The sequence below is a fragment of the Lipotes vexillifer genome, unplaced genomic scaffold (genome assembly GCF_000442215.2).
Source record: "Lipotes vexillifer unplaced genomic scaffold, Lipotes_vexillifer_v1.1 scaffold570, whole genome shotgun sequence".
NCBI classification, from domain to species: domain Eukaryota; kingdom Metazoa; phylum Chordata; class Mammalia; order Artiodactyla; family Lipotidae; genus Lipotes; species Lipotes vexillifer.
Window position 1 is genome coordinate 2,320,810 of NW_006777801.1, and position 18,631 is coordinate 2,339,440.

The following is an 18,631-nucleotide window of genomic DNA, read 5'->3' on the forward strand; positions in this document are numbered from 1 at the left end:
CACCAAAATAGAGTGATGTTTAACACAGAGTCTGAAAATTGTGGATGACAACAAGGGTGAGAGAGTGATAAATTAGTTTACCAACAAGGGTGAGAGAGTGATAAATTAGTTTACTAGGACAAGTATGTAATAAGAGGAATAAGAAAAAAATCACACCATATATATTTTTAGAAGGAAAATAATCCTTGAGTTTCCAGGATGGTTTTATTAAAGTCCCATGCTGTGTATAAACATACAAGTGATGAGAAAAACATTAACTTGAAACATGCACTTATCTGGCATTCTCTAAAATACCATTATACAAGTTTTCATTTACTTAGAAAAATACCCACTAAAACAATCACAGTTTTTCTTAAAAGAGTTTAAAAAAATGTGTTGGCCAGAACAAAGTCCAAAGAATAAACAAGATTCTGAATTGCATGTCAAAAAAACTGTACAAGGTTGTACATAAAACTATAGCTTACAAAAGCCTCGGGTATAGTAAGAATACTGAATTAAGATTTCCAAAGTTCTATTTACCAATATCTATTAATAAAATCCTTATGAAATAATTGACTTAGAAAAAGTGAAATGCTCATGATTTCAGAGTGTATAGAAAACACTAAATATCACTTTCTGAAATAAAGTGTACTCAAAACAGCACAACATGTAGTCTAGAATCAAAATTTCTGTCATTCATTTAAACTTTGCATGTATTGCCATAATGGCTTAAGCATAAAATTTCTCTTGCATTAATAACTTTAAAAACTAGATTTCAGATCACTTGATAGTTTTCTTTTTATCTTTTGAATTATAGCCAGTTTTAAAATCAGTTCTAGAGAGTAAATCATGTCTTTTTTTTTTCTTGCCTTATCAATTAAATTAATTCACTAGAATGTAGGAGTTTGTTGCCTTCCTCATATCTTTTAGAAATTAACTTACTCCATAGACAATAAAAATAGAATAACAACCAAGAACATTTTAAATTAATTTTCATGTTTCTGTGACTAACTCTTGCTTTGGGGAAATGAATCTTAAAATCAAGAAATGAGTGTGGAATAAATCAGGTTACTAATTGAATCATCAAGCCAGTTGGCAGTTTTAAGGCTTATACATCAGCATATTAGAAACAGGTTGTATTCCTATTCCTTTCCCCTTTTCTGTGGGAAACAAGACGCTATGCAACTCTTGACATTCCATATTTTAGATTGGACAGTACTTAATACTTGGAAAATCCTATTCCAAGCTCTTAGAATGACTGCAATGTTATAAGTAGTCTACTTATTGGATATAATATTTTCAGATTGATAAACATCTAGAGAGAGAGCTAGGTCAGTATTGCTTTAGAATGAGAATGAAATGATTCACTGGCGACTGCAAACATCTAAATACAAGTGGCCATGAGGCTGCAAATGGGTTCATCTTGTGAAGATTAAAGATAACTCATTTTAAATTCTGCTAACTGATAGTACTATTCTTGAGGAAAGTGGTTAAGTTCCGAATTTTTAACTTATGCTGTATTTTAATCTAACTGAGATGTACACTTCGGTCAAAGAAAACCAGAGGGGGAAGCACTGAGACTGAAATAACACTTTTGTTGACTAGCAGACTTCACTTAAATATGCCTTTTGGTCTCATGAGTTGGCATGGTTGCTAAGATCAAACAAATGAAACGGAAGCTGTACTCTTGATAACATACAGACTTGGTATGCTGTTAGAGTTATTCTGTGTGGTCTGCAGCCAGAAGTTACACTGTAACTACCATATGCAGGCCGGATATTCATACTGTGCTCTGTAGACTAAATCACACTATAAGGTGTAACACTGTACCCGAAGACTTTTCCATTAAAACTAAGGTTCTGCTTCTCTAATTCATTGTATTTTCCAATACCAGTTCCTAAGCATCATGAAGTGGTACCTAAAAGCAAGGTACTGGAAAATAATGACATCGTGTTGTATTTGGTCTTAATATAAGACATCAGAGCACATCTCTAACAACAGTGAGTCCTTCAGAATCGAGGCCTGACTTATAGTTTCGAAATCAGGTGAAATGGGATCAGCAAGGTTAGCTGGTTCTAAAGACCTACTGATTCACTCCTGGCCTGTGCCTTTGAGTGTGTTACTGTCAGCGGTAATTGCAATACTGCTAAATTTGTGTAACAGTTCATGACCCTGTGTGCTTTTTGCTGAACGCTGCAAAGTTTAAATGTTAGTGACAGAACATAGACTAGCTTCTGAACGTGCTTTTCTTTTGTTTTGAAAGAACAAAAACTGCTGTCAGTGAATGCTTTAAGAAAGATTTAAGAAAGAAGTAACTCCAAGGTCCTGAAAATGGTTTCCCGTATTGCCAGAAGAATTTCAGTGCTTTTCTAGTAAAACACTTGCATATATAATACCTTAAATTTCATCGCATGTGTGCCCCAGGAAAAAAATTCCAGACCTTGTGGAGATCCCCATGGAAAATATTGGGGAAACAATACAAATAGAATATAAAAAAACAAAACACCATTAAATTTGCATATCTGATGTCAAGATGCTGAGGTAATATTGACTGCTTAAAAAAAGACCCCATCAATCTTTGCCGCTGTTATTGCTGAAAAAGACATTAATACTGATTGAGTTTACCTTACTATATCAAAAGTGGGAGGGAGGGTTTCATGAACATTTACTACTGCTGTTTAAAACAAGTAAAAGAATGTAGGTAAATGGGAAAATACAAAACTACAGTTCTGGTCTTATCCTTTCTATCTGGAGTGAGGAAGACAGTCTGACCGCAGTGGGGTTTATTACTTAGCCTTTTCGTGGTTGTCCCTTCGTGAATTTTTTTAACGTTAATTGTTACCACCCACTCAGAGTCTATTCCAAGTGAACCCTTACAAATAAAATTCACAAGTTCTTAATAAATAGTTGCAGTTCCTCCTGAAGATGCTGGGTAAAGTGCAGAACAGAAGCACCATAGAAGCCCTGTTGCTGGCTGTATTGCTGGCCTAAATTCGGATTTGATAGCCCACTTCATTCAGAGTGCTGAGATCAGCCACCTTCTTTTCAGGCAGTGCAGGCCTAAGGGTAAAAGAGACAGTAGGCAAGAGGGGAAGGGACAGAAAGATCATTCAGTATTGTCAGGCACCTCTACTCTTTTGGTATTTGCCCCCCCCTACACACACACACACACACACACACCAGCCTTAGCTCCCAACTCCACCTCTTGTTTCTGAAGTCCACCTTTATAAGTTTTAAGGAACCTTTTAATAGGCTTTCAATGTAGAGTTCAAAAAAAACTGACAGGTTGCTGAATGAGTTTGTTCAACCTTAAGCCTGAATTTGGTCGCACTGTAACTTCTGAAACCTAGTTTCTGTAAACCTTGCAAGGGTCTAAAAAAGTTTGACTACAGTAGAACTGAACATCTGAACCAAATTCTCCTAGAAATCTTGGCCTCCTCGTGTCGGTGCCCTGGGGAAGGCCAGCACCTACAAGCTATCTCAGGTGACTCAGGTTCTTGTGAAGATTCTCAGTCACTATTCATTCCAGGCTTGAGGGTATAAAATCAGGATGAATCTTTTAGAATTCATCTGTAAAAGCAGGTCAATGTGGAAAATCATTCAGTGGCAAATCACCTCTCTTCCCTAAATACATTTTCTCAAGCACTTTCCAATATGACAGTACACCCAGGCATTTATAGGAAGTCGTAAGAAAGAACTTCAAGGTGGGGAAAGAAATCATTCAGTAGCACATCATGTCTTCATTAAAGATACTTCCTAGGTGACTTCCCAATATAAAATCATACCTAAGTGTTCTCATGATTTATCTCACAATTTTTTCCATTTTTAAAATGAGCCTCCCTCCTCACCGTCTTTGGTAAGACATAACCCAGGTTGTAAACCAGTATGTCTGAGTTCTAACTGAAAAGTTTCACGTTTTTACAAGAAGATCAAAGACGTTTTTAGGTTACACTTGAACCTTGTCTTAAGTGTTAAAAAAAGAAGAGAGAGACCAAAATGAAAATATAATTGTTTAATAAAGGTTTCTTGGTTTATACCTTTGAAAGATTTCCTAGCAGTAAATTTGTTTTTCCCTTGGCATGAGTGTGGTCCAAGTCATTCAGTGTTGCTAGAACGAGAAATCAACAGCTAGCTTCTACTTGGGGTGCTGCTCAACAAAGGACACCAGGCTTAGTTTAAGAAACAAATTCTACCACCCCTCACATTCTCATTCTCTCTCTCCTTGGCCCTCCCTCTCCCCTCTTCCTCCCTCTCTCCCTCCCTTTCTTATTTTCAGAGATGTCCCGTTTCTGAATAGTCATCAACAGTCTATGATCATCCCCTCTGAAACTAGATTATCCAAAGTGGTACAGAAACCTTCCCTGACCTGCTACTTGGCACTACTAAAATAACTTGTAAACTTTCTTGTCTCCGTTGCACGGGGCTTACTTCTCAGCTGGACCACGTGCCCTGCTTGATTGGTCAGGAATCATGCCTCTCATTCCTTTGTGTATCTTCTCATGGTGCCCAGGATACACAGATGATGCTGATAAATATGGTCGACTGTGGGTAGAAATCCCAATACTTCCTTGCCTACACCCTTCATTGTATCAAAAAGCCTAAGGCTTCTGACCTTCAGGGCAATGGTGTCCTCCAGCGCATACATGCCCTAGAGATTAGCCATTCCCTATAAACAGAGCCACTGCCTCAGGCCTGGTAGAGTGGCTCCCGGGGACCACTGCAAGAGCCATTCTTGAGTTGACGGCTAAAGGGAGCACGCTTTTGCTTGAGGATTCAAACTTAAACTTATATTTCTGCCCTAGTCCTTGGCCAACTAATGTGGGGAGAACTAGGGTTTTTGCAGACAAGCCAGGTTCACAGTCCATATGTATCAATATCTTGTTCATTTTGTCAAGATTTTGTCATAAAGCCTGAAAGTCTGTTTTGTCTCCTTGCCTGGCGTGGTGCTGTCTTTACAGATAGCTAACGTGAGACTTTCTCCCTCAAGTGGACTCCCCTTAAGTTAGCATCAGCCTAAGGCAAATGTGGTTAGAAAGGTAAATTACTCCCCCCTCCACAGTGTGCCCCACTTTTAGAAAATTCAGTAGTCAAAAACTCACTGGCCGGGCTTCCCTGGTGGCACAGTGGTTAAGAATCCGCCTGCGAATGCGGGGGACACGGGTTCGAGCCCTGGTCCGGGAACATCCCATATGCCGTGGAGCAGCTAAGCCCATGCGCCAGAACTGCCGAGCCTGTGCTCTAGAGACCGCGAGCCACAACTACTGAACTGTGCTGCAACTACTGAAGCCCACGCGCCTAGAGCCCGTGCTCCGCAACAAGAGAAGCCAGTGCAGTGAGAAGCCCGCGCACTGCAACAAAGAGTAGACCCCGCTCGCCGCAACTAGAGAAAAGCCCACACGCAGCAACGAAGACCCAATGCAGCCAAAAACAAATTTATTTTTTTAAAAAATCCACTGTCCGATGGATAAGCTTGAAGTACTCATGTGCATTCCTTGCTTTAGAAAAGGATTCAATAGGGATCATTCCCTATAGCAACTGAAATAATTTTCCACCATGGCAGCTCTTTAGATCTCCCATTGCCTCTGAAAGTTTAGCAATCCCTTGTGCTTAAGAGAATCCCTTGCTCCACAGTCCTCGCAGCACCTACCAATTAGCTCACCCCAGTTTCCGAACCTTTCCTGCCTGGCATCTTCCTCAACACCAAATCACACCTCTCCTCCTGAGACGCTAAAGGTGCTGCCCTTCCTATATGAAAATAATGCTGGTAAGACCCTAGCTTCATATCATTTCTCAGGTGTTGGGATAAATCTGCACTGACCTATTTTCTCTCCCTCGGTCCTCTGACCAACAGCACCTGCTGGAAAGTCAGTGGCAGGACAGGCGACAGGGTAGGTCAAGGAGAGAACAAACCCTACCCACTCAGCCCTGAAACGAGGGCTTCCCTGGGGTCACTGCAGAAACAGGCCACAGGCACAAACCACATGCTTGCCACCTCCTCAGAAGCCACTTTTTGGCCACTCTCCTGGCTTCCTCCTTTTGGAGCCCCTCAGCCCCGAGGAACAGAATTTTCATATTTTTCGAACTTTCTGTGCCCTGAAAATTTCTCCCTTTACCTTTCCCATGTTCTGCTCTCAGCACCCTTGAAAACAGATGCACTTTAATGAGGGGCTCTTATGGGAATTCCCTGGCATCCCAGGGGTTAGGACTCAGCGCTCTCACTGCCAGGGGCCCGGGTTTGATCCCTGGTCAGGGAACTAAGATCCCATGAGCTGTGCAGTGTGACCAAAAATAAATAAATAAATAAATAAATAATGTGGAGCTCTTTGGCCTCCTTTTTCTAAACCTTTCCTTATCACTTCCACCAGTTCCCCACACCTTCCAGATGCTGAGAAATCACCGTTATAAATAGCTTTTATTTATTAGGCACTTACTCTGGGCCAGGCATTGTTCTAAGCAGTTTACGTGGGTGAATTCATTCTCACCATAACGTTATGGCGCTGATAGTGTTACTACCCATTTTACAGAGGAAGAAAGGGAGGCACTGAAAGTTAGGAAGCTTGCTCAAAGCAAAGTCGTGTGGTTATTAGCAAGTGGTGGAAACCAGAGTTCTTCCCCAGAATCTAGAGCCCATGGGCTTGACCAAGATGCAAACTGACCCCCATCCCCACGCAAAGTATCCTCCCAAGCATCTGAAGATGACATCAGGCCACTCCTGCCTCTGCACCTTGGCTTTTGGAATGCCTCCTGCTTGTCTTCTTGTCATCCTTTCAAGAACCAACCCAGATGCCACTTCTCCCCTGCAGTATTTTCTAACTTCCTCTCCCCACAGCACACTGCTCCTTGCTCTGTATGCGCCGGTGTTTCCTTTTGTACATCTGCTAAAGAATCTCGAAGGCTCATAATCCTTGTGCCTCCCTCAGAGACTGCAAACAACTTCAGAGCAGGGATCAAGTGAATTCATCAAGTGAATCCCCACTGTTGCACCTGTACCCCTTGATAAATTTTGGTCTAGTTCTGACTAACGTGTAAACGGCTGATAGGACTTCATTCTGTTACGTTTGTCATGGGATATTTTTATTTTAACAAAGTCCTAAGCCAGGAATTCAAGCCACCATGACACCATTCGAAGAATTAACAAGTAGGAAGAATTTTTTTTTCCCTGTGTAAGAGAGGCTTTACCTTATCTCCAAAAGCTATTTGGGGAACCTGCCTACTTGTACAGCTGAATGTGGTTCTGCAACGACAGACAGCTTGGGGGCTTCCAATGGAAAGGGACTAAGCTGTCTCCTTCCTCTGTATCTCCACCTCTCCCACCTCCCACCAAGAGCCCAGAACCCAGAAGAGGAAAAAAAAAAAAAGGTTAACACTGGCAGAAAATGAGTTAAACTGAGATTCCTGGTGACCTGTCCGTAAGGTGAAACCCTTTTCTTTCTCAGCAACACTGGTTACAATTTCCTGGCCTGGCGAAGGGCAGAAGTGGGTTATCACAGCATGCCACCTGCCCGTGGACCCAGCCAGAAACACTGTTCAGTCCTTGCTAGCTCATCTCAGGGCCAGAGCTGGGGGAGCTATTGAGTATGGAGAGGCCTCTTCCAAGTGCTCCCCTGGCTATAATTAGAATATTGCAAGGGGGGTTATTTTTAAGAAACACAAGCACCAGGATGATGATTCAGCCAGGTCTGTGCTTGCCCAGAGCCTCACATCAGATCCAGGGTTATTATTTTAGAACAATATATTTCTCCAAACCCCTCCCCAGTCCAAACAAGGAAAAGAAATCAAAGGATTCTCCTTTGGAAAGCTCTCGGGCACCTTCTACTTTAGGGGAAGCGGGGTAGGGACTATCAGGTTTGCTTTGATGCACTTTGTGGATGGAAAAGGGGGCGCTCCTCTCCGAGCACAAATGGAAAATCCCAGCCTCAACTGTATCCAGGGTGAACCAGGGTGACGGCTTGATGGCCTGGTCCCAGGTCCACCCTCAGCCCCACCCTCAGGCCTGCAACCCAGGAGTCAGCCGCAGCGGAGCTGTGCAGAGGGGGAGGTGGGCTGGGGAGGACAGGGCAACTGTTCCACGGAGAAGGTATTCTGTGAGACGTGCCAGTGCTATTCACCACACACCCTAGTGTTCGCTAACTACACCTTGACAGTTCGGGCAGAGTGAACCATCCCCAGGTGGCACATCGTGTCTTTCACAAACCCTGAGGCAGGCTCAGGGCCAAGGAAGAGCTCGGCTAGACTGGATGTTGGTGTTGAAGCTGAAAGAAGCATCAGAACCAGAAAGTGATGGCAGCACGTTGGGGACAGAAGCGGGGGACAACATCATATCCTGGGGCTAAACGAGTTGGTGTGCGTCTGTGTGACACTGGCTTTCGGGAAAGAGGCAGTTAGTGGAGGAAAAGCCTACAGGGTTTTCCCTAAAACCACCCAGTCCCGTTTCTGTCCCTCCGGCTAAGGGCTGTGTCTGGGGCATCTCCTCTCCTCACGTCCCAACTCCCCAGCCCCCAAGCTGTCACTGGGCAGGATGGGTCAGAGGGCCTGAGTGGCAGCTGGACAGCAGGGCTCCTGAAACTTGCTTGCTACTTACTCATTCATAAGAATTTATTAAGCAGCACTTTGTGCCAAGCACCTTGCAAGTCTTGGGGTTACCAAGACAGATGGCAGCTCAGTGGAGCCACAATCCATTCCCCTTTCTTCCAATGGAAATTTACCTCTTGCTTCTCCCCTATGAGTGTGAGATACTGATTGAGGGACAGGGCCCAGCTCTGTCCAGTTCAGGGCCGCCTGATGGGGACACACAGACCACCGGTCAGGCTGCTCAAGCTCCTTGCTCCTGTTTCCCCTGAGGTCACAGCCCCTCAGGGTGGGGGCGCAAGTGCCCGTGTTCACACGCACCGTCCTCACACACCGCACGCTCGCAAGGACCAGTTTAGCTGTGATCCTTGTGGTCTCTAGATTCGAGAAAGGGATATATGGTAAAGGAGCAATGTTAATCTCTCGGTCCTCAGCGTTAAGGGTGTGGAACAGACTAAATCAGGGATGGTGTTGGCCCAGCATTCACAAGCTCAGGGAGACCCCAGGCCCTCCTCTCTGGTCTAGTCTGGCAGCAGTCAGGTCAGGCCAGGGCCTGATTTAGGACTCGTTGCCCATGCGGGTAAGCCTCAGGGACGAACACTGGGTGGTTCCCGCCCACCTGTCACCTTCATTCAAAGCCAGTCCTGCTCCTTGCTCACATTCCTTACTTCCCAGGACCGCAGGCACCACTGCGGCAGCTGACAGGGCAGACAGCTGAGGCTGCTATGTGAACAGACAGGCTTGAGGCAAGAGAGATGTGGCTCTGAAGAGATCCTCCAGCCCTTTGACCTTTCTTCCAAGCCCTCCCCAGCCAGGAGCTCCAGCCAGAGACCAAGAGCCATGGGCCACTGAGATTCCAGGGCACAGCTTCCAGGCTCTGATCTCACCTCCCCTTTCCAGGGCAGAGAACCCCTGTAGGAACCCCAACCCGGCATGACTGTTTCAATCGTCAGCTCTGGAGGCTCTTGACTCACTCTGCCAGAGGCAGTCTTTCCTGATAAGGCCCATCACTCCCTCTTGGTTTCCTCAAGCATCCCCGGGGACCCTGGACCACATGAAATCCCCTGGGGAGCGAAGCAGGGCGGGCCTCTGAGTTGGAGACTACCTTCTCTGGGCTCCTGGAAAGAAACCCCACATCATCGTGGAGGTTTTACTTCTCCCTCCATAACCTTCCTAGTTTTCTCTCCCTCTTTGTGCCCCTGCTACGTTCCATGTGAAGGCAATTTTCCCCTTTCCCCCCTTGGGGAGATTTTCTCATTTGGGGTCAATAGAGAATGACTTCTTGGGCCCCATTCAAAATAGCTTCGATGTGATTAGATCATGGAACCAAACTGCTTCTCCTATGACTACATCATGACTTCCTTTAGAAATGACTTGAGGGCCTCACTCAACCAGTTGCCTGGAGGCATCTTCATGAGCCTGGTGATAGAACAGAGAAGGAATTCCCTCATCCAGCTGTGGCCCAGCAGTGGAAGGAGAACTCTCACGGGGCTGAGTAACCTCTGTGACCCTGAGGGTCTCCAGCAGGGTAAGTAAAGCCCACTGGAGGCACGAAGTGCCCTCGAGATACATGACAAAGAAGGGAAATCAAAGAGAAGGAAAAAAAAAAAATTGTGAACTGCAAAGAAGAGAGCAGAGACAGAGGGGAAAAACAGGAGGCAGAGGCGGGGAGAAGAGAAAGATGGTCTGGTGGGTCCTGAGGGACTCTTGCCCCAGTTCAGAAGAACGCTCCTCAGGGTCACTCCAGTTGGTAGGAGCTGCTTTCATGCGAACACAGGCAGCCCAGCAAGAAAACCACTGTCCACTCCCCCCCACTCCCCCAGGTCCAGGCTACAGTCAGCAGGCCAAGAGCTGTGGACTGTCAGAGACAGAAAGGACCCCAGGGAGCATCTGGGGTTCTCAGTGGAAGCATTTTAGGTGGAATGGTTCTTTACGGGGGGAGGATGGTCCATAGCTTTGCAGGGCATTTACCATCTTGGCTCCCAGGCCCTAATGGGGAGCATTATCACTGTTGATAAGCAAACCCCCCCCTCCCACTGCACTTCTAACCCCTCTCCCCCAGGGGGCGCCCTGGCTCCTGTTGAGAACCTCTGTGAACACGCCTCAGTGAAGAGCTAAGCGGGGACTGAGGCCCAGAGTTGTAGAGTTGTTGATTCAAGTTCGCAAAAGGCCTTTTACACCTAGACCTCAACCTCCATCTCCCTGACTCTGTAAGAACTTCAGGAAACAACCTGGCTGTTCTGTGTGGACGCTTCTCTAAACACTCCTAGAGGAGCAGCGAGTACGAGAAAGGACTAGTGGGTGGAGGGGTGGAGGGGTCCCTGTTTCTCTCTTGAGACTCTCTCAGCTGACACTAAGGTAGTCACTGCTACTTGCCCTCCTCCCACTCAGCTGACTCTCTGTCCACCCAGTGACACTGATCCTCCTTCCTAGAAGGATTATTCAGACATGTGCAAGAACGGAGAGGAACGCAGGGCTGCAGTAGCTCCAGCTTCAGGGAGGTGGTGGCTGAGGATATAAAGCCACTAAAATTATCCACGCACAGACAGGGGCTGGGGCCCCACAGCTGATGGGCCTCTTGCCTGTTATGGTAATTTTCCGCCCTCTGGGCCACTCCCCGGCTTCACTGTGGCACCCAACACATTTAGAAATGACTTGATGGCCGTAGGTGATGCTGAAATAATAACACAGTGAGAATCACCAAACCCTTGCTAATCCTGACCATGCTACAGTAGGATGCCCAGAGTTGGATGGAGTCATGGGGTCATAATCAAATTTGTCACTTTCTCATTTCCTAGTCCAAAGCAAGACTACCTGGAGAAAAGCCTGCTTGGTGAAGGCCACGGGTAGAAGCTGAGAAGCTGCTTTTCTCCAGATACACCTGTAGGAACCAGGCTGTCCTGGATTCTAGTCTGTTGCAATGGCGGAGGCTAGGAGCCAGAGGGGGATGGAGGGGCTTGGTGATCAGTTCTTCCCGTGGTCCCCACCTCTCACAGCCTTCATTTTACTCTCATCTCCTGCATCTCTCTTCCCTCTCTTCCGACATGGTGGCCCCTGTCACCCCTCACCCAGCCCTGCAACCCACAAGTCAGGGTTTAGGGGAGAGACTCTTCCCTCCTTGTAACTCCTCCATCCACTGTGAAACTTCAGCCAAGATATTTGCCCTCTAGATTCCTCTCCTGACCTCCAAACACTAGGAGAGAAGAAGCGGCAGGGGCTTCCACCACCAAGAATAACCGTGGTCTTACTGGATTTGCTCACATCAAATTGTCCATAGGAACCCACAAGCCACCTGGGTTCCCTTGATGGGCAAACAACCAAGGCCACCTGGCCCTAACTGGGGGAAAAAAATCCCCATATTCTGACCCTTGGGAGGAGTTTATGAAGGAAGACTCCTGGGAACCAGTGGTCTGCCCAGAAGAAGGGGCTGCGGAGAAGGGTCATGAGTCCAAGGGATTCAGAGGCTGCTTGCAGCCACTCTTCACCATTTTGGGAAAGTTTACATTTTCACTGAACCATGAGCCGCCACCTGTGTGCTCCTGGGGCCTGCTCGGCTACAGCTGGGACCAATTCAGGGCATGAAGGAGGCTGGTGGAATTGAATCTCAAGTCCCTGCACGTCTTTCTTCCTGACCCCTTCCCAGGCCCACTCCCACGCCTCAGGAGGGTGGGCCCTGACACTAGAGGGTGGCTTTGCACTCACATCCTAGGCAATCTAACAGCCATCCTCTGCAGGCACCGGTGTGCTTGTGTGCCTTGGCTGCACGACAAAGCAGCTGCAGATCAGAGCAGGGGCATGGCCTCGGGGATGACTGAGAACAAGATTTCTCTATCTGGCCCACAGGAGAAAGACCAGTTGGGTTCCTCCCAGAGTGACTTCAGTGGGGCCCAACCATGGGGCCAGGCCCCAGTCACACCCTCTAACCTCACCCCAGCAACCTCATTATCCAGAGGCCCAAGGCAGGACCAGGCAGGGCTGAGCCCCTGAACCACACTCAATGGCCTCATCCGCCCCTCTCAGCAGACGTAGGACCTTCATCTTGACGTTCTGGGTTTTTTTTTTAAGTCAAGCCCCAAATCAGTTCTCCCACATTGATTGATCAAACGGTGGCTCTCCAGGTGTGGTCCCTGGACCGGAGCATCAGTATCACCAGGGAATTTGTGAGAAGGGCACCTTCTCAGGCCCCACCCAGATCTGCTGAATCAGGAAGGCTGGGGGCAGGGCCCGGAAACCTGTTTGAACAAGCCCTCCGGGTGGTTCTAGGTTTGCTCAAGCTTGAGAACAGGGTTACAGGATCCTTCTGTCTCTCCCCAGATGGGCCCTGTGGGCAGCCCTTTTTTCACCCTGTACTGATAACCCAGCTCCTCACTCCCGCCAGATGAGTCGGCCTCCTTCCCCAGCAGGATCAAAGCCGTCCGACGTACAGTTGTCAACTTCTGCTTCATACCCCCGCCCCCCACCCCGTTTAAACCCTCCCTCTCCCCCACTGTTTTCTGCGGGCACAGGCGTACGCCTCCACACTCCTGACCCTTTCTCTCGCCCTCTGTTTCTTCCACATCTACTACGCTGGGTCTTCTTCCTCTGGCCCACTCAGGACCTTGACATCACTTCTTTTTTCTCTCTTCTCTCCCTTTTTCCTTGCAAATGTATCCAGCTGTTGTTTCAACTGTCACTTCTGAGGAGACGGCTCTAAAAGCATGATCTCTCTTTCCCAACATCCTCCAACTCCAGACCTGCATTTTCAGCAACTTCTACAAGAAACACCCCGCTCCCTGGATGCCTAAGAAGTACCTCAAAGTCCACAGTCCAAACTCAAATTCACCTTCTTACCCCACTCAAACCACCACCAATACCACCACCATCACCAGCAGCTTGTCATCCTGACTTTTGTCTCTACAACCAGTTTCTAAGATCTTATTGGCTTTACCATCCCTGGGCAATCACAGTAACTTTTTCTGGTTAAAAACTTAGTATATTTTGGACCGCAAAGTTCCTGTGGATCCAAGTAAAATGACTCGTACAGGAATCGCCTTAAAAACCAACGGCTGCCATTCTGTGCATAAATCCGTCAGGTAGAATGCCTAGGGTTTCATGTACCCTGGACGCCAGAGTCTCAAGGGGAGAGAAAGACTTTATGGACTGCTCAACGTTTGCTGAAGAGTGGGAGCCCCTCAGGAAAGGACTCAGGCCTCCACGGGCAGAAAGGATAATCTATCAGATTAAAGGGCCCCCTCCCCTGCTTCAGGAGCCACCAGATTCCCATTTCTGGGTCACTCACTCTATGCCAAATGACCCTCTGGGAAGGGCTTACATGTCCACAGTCCTGAGAAACAACTGCTACTTTGTTCGGGGACAGCAATGAATGGATGTTAGAATCAGAGAGGAGACACAGGGTTAGGGTCGGGGTCAAGGGTACTCGTCAGTATCAAGGTCAGAGGCCACGTATGAAAGGCTTGAAGCCATCTTGCTCCCTGAAAGGACACACCTACGTTGAAACCACCCTGACTGACCTTCAGCTACAGGAGGAGCACCTGACCCTCCTGCTTTGTCATTCCTCCCCTTTCAAACCCTGGGTTGCAGTCATTTTGCCCAAGGCCTTCCTGGCTATCGATGCTGAAGCCTGGGATTGGCAGTGGGAGGTGGAGGGGAGATGAACAGGAAACCTTCCTCAGAACTGACAATACGTGGTCCTGTTCTATTCTTCCAAAAACAGAACCGATGCTCCCCTCCCCCGCCACCTTCTCAGAGTCAAGAGACCTGGGTTCTAGCCCCAGTGCCATCACTGGCCAGCTACATGACACAGCAAAAGATGACAAACCTTTTTTGTGCTCTGGTTTCTTCACCTAAAAAGGAAAACCGTGAAACTCTCCCTTCTCCCTCTACAGAACTGATGTGACAATAACATGCTTGCATACAGCAGTTCACCATTAACAAATCGCTCTCATTACGTCTTCTAACTTGATCCTTACGGTACCTTGTGATATAGGCAAGAAAAGCATTTTTATCCTCTTTGACGGATGAGGAAACTCAGGCTCCCGAAGGATTTGCCCAGGCTGCAAGGTTAATAGGCAGCAGAGCCGGGGCCCAAGCTTGACCTCTGTGCCCTGTACCACTCGGTCCCCTGCACGGTGAGAACCCATGTGACAGACACAGCATGCTGCTGGTATTAATCAAAGTAGTAGTTTTTCCCAGTGTAATTATGACCCACATATTTGCCAGTGGATTATCACTGGTTACTGCGGGTAGCCTCAGCATCTTCAATCCATCACTTCTTAAGTGGGTCATTTTGAACTAAGATGCAGGTGTGAAATCACTAGCTTCAGGGCTAAAACTGGGGAGGACACAGTCAACCAGGGAAGAGGATGAGCTTAGTGGCATTTCTGATGCCACCATCCATGGAGGGCGATCGCGCTTTCTGCTGGGCACAGAAGGCTAAGGTTTTAGGCAAGTTCATCACTTCTAACAATCTCATTTTTGGGGTGAGAGAACTTGAGCCCGGAAAGGCTGCATGACATGCCTAAGGCCCCATAGCTCCTTAAGCAGCTGAGCTGGCTCCAGACATGGGTTTCCTAACTCTAAGGCCAATGCTCCTTCCATGCTGCCGGGATTTTGCACTGTTTTCCGTCTCACACCATCTGGGGCTTATCCCCTCCAACTGTGTCTCCATCTGACAGTCAGCAGGGTAAATGCACTGTGGGTGATGTGCATGGTGGATCCTTTTCCATAAGAGATGTCCACCGAACGAGGGGCAGATCTCTTGGAGATCACCATTTGGTTCAAATGCTGAGCCCAGGACACAGCTTCATCCCCAAGGGCCAGGACAACCTCCCAAACGTGTGTGCTGGGCCTTAATTGGGGGAAGAGGAAATATTACTCACGACTTGTCTCGCCTGCCGAGCCGTCTTGGGGGGCTCGCCTGCCTCCGTCGGGGGGACAGTGATTTTCCCCGGCTTCTCGCTTGGGTTGGAGAGTGGGCACTTGCAGGTTTCAGGAGCTGGAGGAGATACGAGGAGTTAGCACGCTGCTTCCTAACAGCCCCGCCCTCGCGCCTTCCTGCAGCCCAGCATCTCAACCCCTGACCATTCATGATCCCGGGGTTTAGAAGGCCCTGAGCTGGAGGCCTCCTCCTGACACACAGATGTGCTTCTCTCATGCTGCACTGACAAGAAGCAGAGGTGCCACTTCCCAGAGGATGACAGGATTACACTGTGCCCCTTTCCCCACGGCAGAGAGGAGCAGAGCCCAATGTCTCAGCCTCCTGGGGCTGTTTGGTTGCTCAGAAAACTCCCCTCTCGTGAAGGCAAAGTCCCATCCATGTTGCCCCAGAAGCCAGCGTGTTCCTTTTCTGACCCTCCCACCCCGCACGCATGCGCAGAGTGGGTCCAGCTGATCCAGAATCTCCATTACAGGTGCTGCCAAGTGAAGTCCCCAGGTGCTAAACACAACCAAGCCTGAATTCGGCATAATCCCTTGCCCCTGCGGGTCTCAGCATACACACAGGCTTTCTCTCAGTGACTCCACGGGCTCTGGAGGAGCAGGGACAAACAGGCATGCTGTCACCTTGGAAGTGACACGGTAGAAGGAAGAAGCGCTTATGAGTGTAGTTTCTATAAAGCCAGCAGAGCGCATGCTCCTTTGTTTGCTTCTGTGACTCCAGGTCAGAATTTTATGCCAAAGGGCTTTGCAACTTACAAAGCAAAGCAGAGATAAAACAAAACACGACTCTGAAATAGATTATACAGCAAAGTGACCCACTCATCCTGGCTTGCCTGAGACTTTCTTGGCTTTAAGTACTGAAAATCTCATTTCCTCAGAAACCCCTCAGTTGCAGGGAAACTGAGATGACTGACCACTCTTACTATAAAGACAAAACAGAATAAAACAAAACTAGAGCCTTAGTATAAAATGACTAACATTTTAGATTGACTCATAGAAGGAACTGTAGGCCAAGACTCTGCTTCAGCTACACCACCTAAATTGAGCTTAGCTCTAGTTTTTAAAGTAGTAAATGCAAAGAGACTTAAATTGTCCATGTCAAAAATTGAATGATATGTTTTTAACAGGGTGCCTACTAAGCAAGATAACCTAAGAAACTTTTGACCATCTCAGAAACACAGGGCACGTGGCAATAGAGAGAGAGGGAGGGAGGGAGGGAGAGAGAGAGAGAGAACGAGGAAAGAACTCTCTTGCATTGCTCATTGCATTGCCTCCCCTGCACCTACCTTCATTCTCATGTCCCTGGCATATTTCTCCAGCTCCTTCCTTATGTCAGCCCTCAACATCTTTGAGACATTGAGGACCAGCTGCTTCCACTCGATGGGCTGGAAGCTATGAGGCTCATGGGGGACATACAACCCAATCTTGACCTTCTTGACTGTGTGCAGGTATTTCTTGTAGGAGTCTTCAAAGTCAAAGACGAGGTCACTCAGAGTCCGAAAGGTCAATGGCTTGTCCATCAGCTCAGCCCTCCGGCTCATGCCCAGTGAGCCATAGCGGCCATTGCAGTAAATCCCCAGCACAACATGGTGAAAGTAGTTTCCTGAGAAGTAGGTTTTAAAGCTGATGGGGAATCGCTCGATGGAAGGCTGTCCATTGGTTAAGTATCTTAGAGAATCTGAGTCAAGGAAGAGAAAGGAGGCTGGAGACACCAGAACTTGGACTCCCAGGAAAGGAAGGTAGCCCATACGGTCAGTGGGTCCACCCCACTGCCTCTGAGCAGGCCCAGACCTGACCTTTCCAGACTGATCCTCTTATAAAGGATTCACTGGATATCTTTGAGTACCCGCTACATGGTGCATACCAAACCAAATTAATATGGGACAAAGAGGGAAGATTTGCCATCTTCTTTAGTAAATAAATAAATGCAAACAAAACCATTAACAATATACGTTATCCTCCCTTGGTGCTCTACAGGGGATGATAAGCTATTAAAAGTTGGTTTCTGCCATTGGAATGATGTTCTCAGTAGTTAATTCTGGCTGGAGTATGTGGGACAGACCAGGAATAGAAGGCCTCTGCAATGGTGCTGGGAGAAATGACAACCAGACCCAAGGCAAGGCAGTGGAGATGTAAGACACAGACCAACTGACAGGATGGGAAGAGACAGAATGGTGTCAGAATGGGTCATATCTGCGCCTTGTCTGCTCCTCTCATTGGCCCCAGCATACCCATGCCAGTAGCCTTGGGTACCACAGAGAGCTGCCTGCAGCATCCGAACCTCAGGCTCCCTTCAGTCCCCAACCCAGCTGGTGTCACAGCTCAGCTCTCTCCATGTGTTGGCCCGTCTGGATTGAGCCACCCAACCTCTTACCATTAACTCGGTTTGAGCCCAGCAACCCTACCTGGTGCATCTTCAAGTAACTACCCCCACTGACTCCACATGCTGCAACGAAGGACAGGAGGCACCACATCCTCAAGTCCACCTCAAAGTTTCTGGACAGCCCTGGCGTGGCCATGGAGACTCAAAGACCCAACTCTTGTGGAGAGGGATACTGGAAATTTAAATACATTCTGCTGAAGACCGTTGGTGTCTCCAGACCTTTTCTAAGGGAAATAACAATCCAGGCTCTTAACATGGTGGCTCGTGCACGGTGAGTGCTCAGTAAGTGGGTACCATTCTCCACTCTCTGAGAACTTGTCTTCACCATTTCTTGCCCCTGCTCCAATTTACCTTCCACACAGTGGCCAGAACGATCTATTGAAGCCAAAATTTGGTACATGTCACTCTTCTGCCTAAGTTTTCAGTGTATCTCATCTTCTCCAGGACTTGGTCCAAATCCCTCAGCAAAGTCCTGCCATGATTCAGCCCCTGTTCATCATCCCTTTGTATCGTCTCATCCCCCCCACACTCTGGGCTCACACACTGAACTACAGTTGACCCATGACTTTTTTTTTTTTTTTTTGCCTGTAGTGCAGCTTGCAGGATCTTAGTTCCCCACCCAGGAATTGAACCCGCACCCTCAGCAGTGAAAGCACAGAGTCCTAACCACTAGACCTCCAGGGAACTCCCGACCTGTGACGTTTTTGAAGGATACACCCTGAGACCATGAAGAACCCAAAGATCTGCGCCAACTACCCTCAGCAC

The 18,631-nt window shown here is 47.7% G+C and overlaps 1 protein-coding gene across 3 annotated transcripts in view; it reads right to left on the bottom strand.

The window, feature by feature from the left end:
- Positions 1-2,634: 2,634 nt before the first annotated feature.
- The window catches only part of VASH2 (vasohibin 2), a 33,191-nt gene continuing 17,194 nt past the window's right edge, over positions 2,635-18,631 (bottom strand). For 2 of the 3 annotated variants that reach the window (XM_007451299.1, XM_007451298.1), the window contains 3 exons: positions 16,770-17,151; positions 15,426-15,541; positions 2,967-3,039 (listed from right to left, as the gene is read on the bottom strand). In XM_007451299.1, coding sequence (XP_007451361.1) covers positions 2,967-3,039; positions 15,426-15,541; positions 16,770-17,151 — 571 coding nt within the window. Of the gene's footprint in view, positions 3,040-15,425; positions 15,542-16,769; positions 17,152-18,631 lie in introns of all 3 variants that reach the window. The other variant, XM_007451300.1, reaches the window with a different exon arrangement.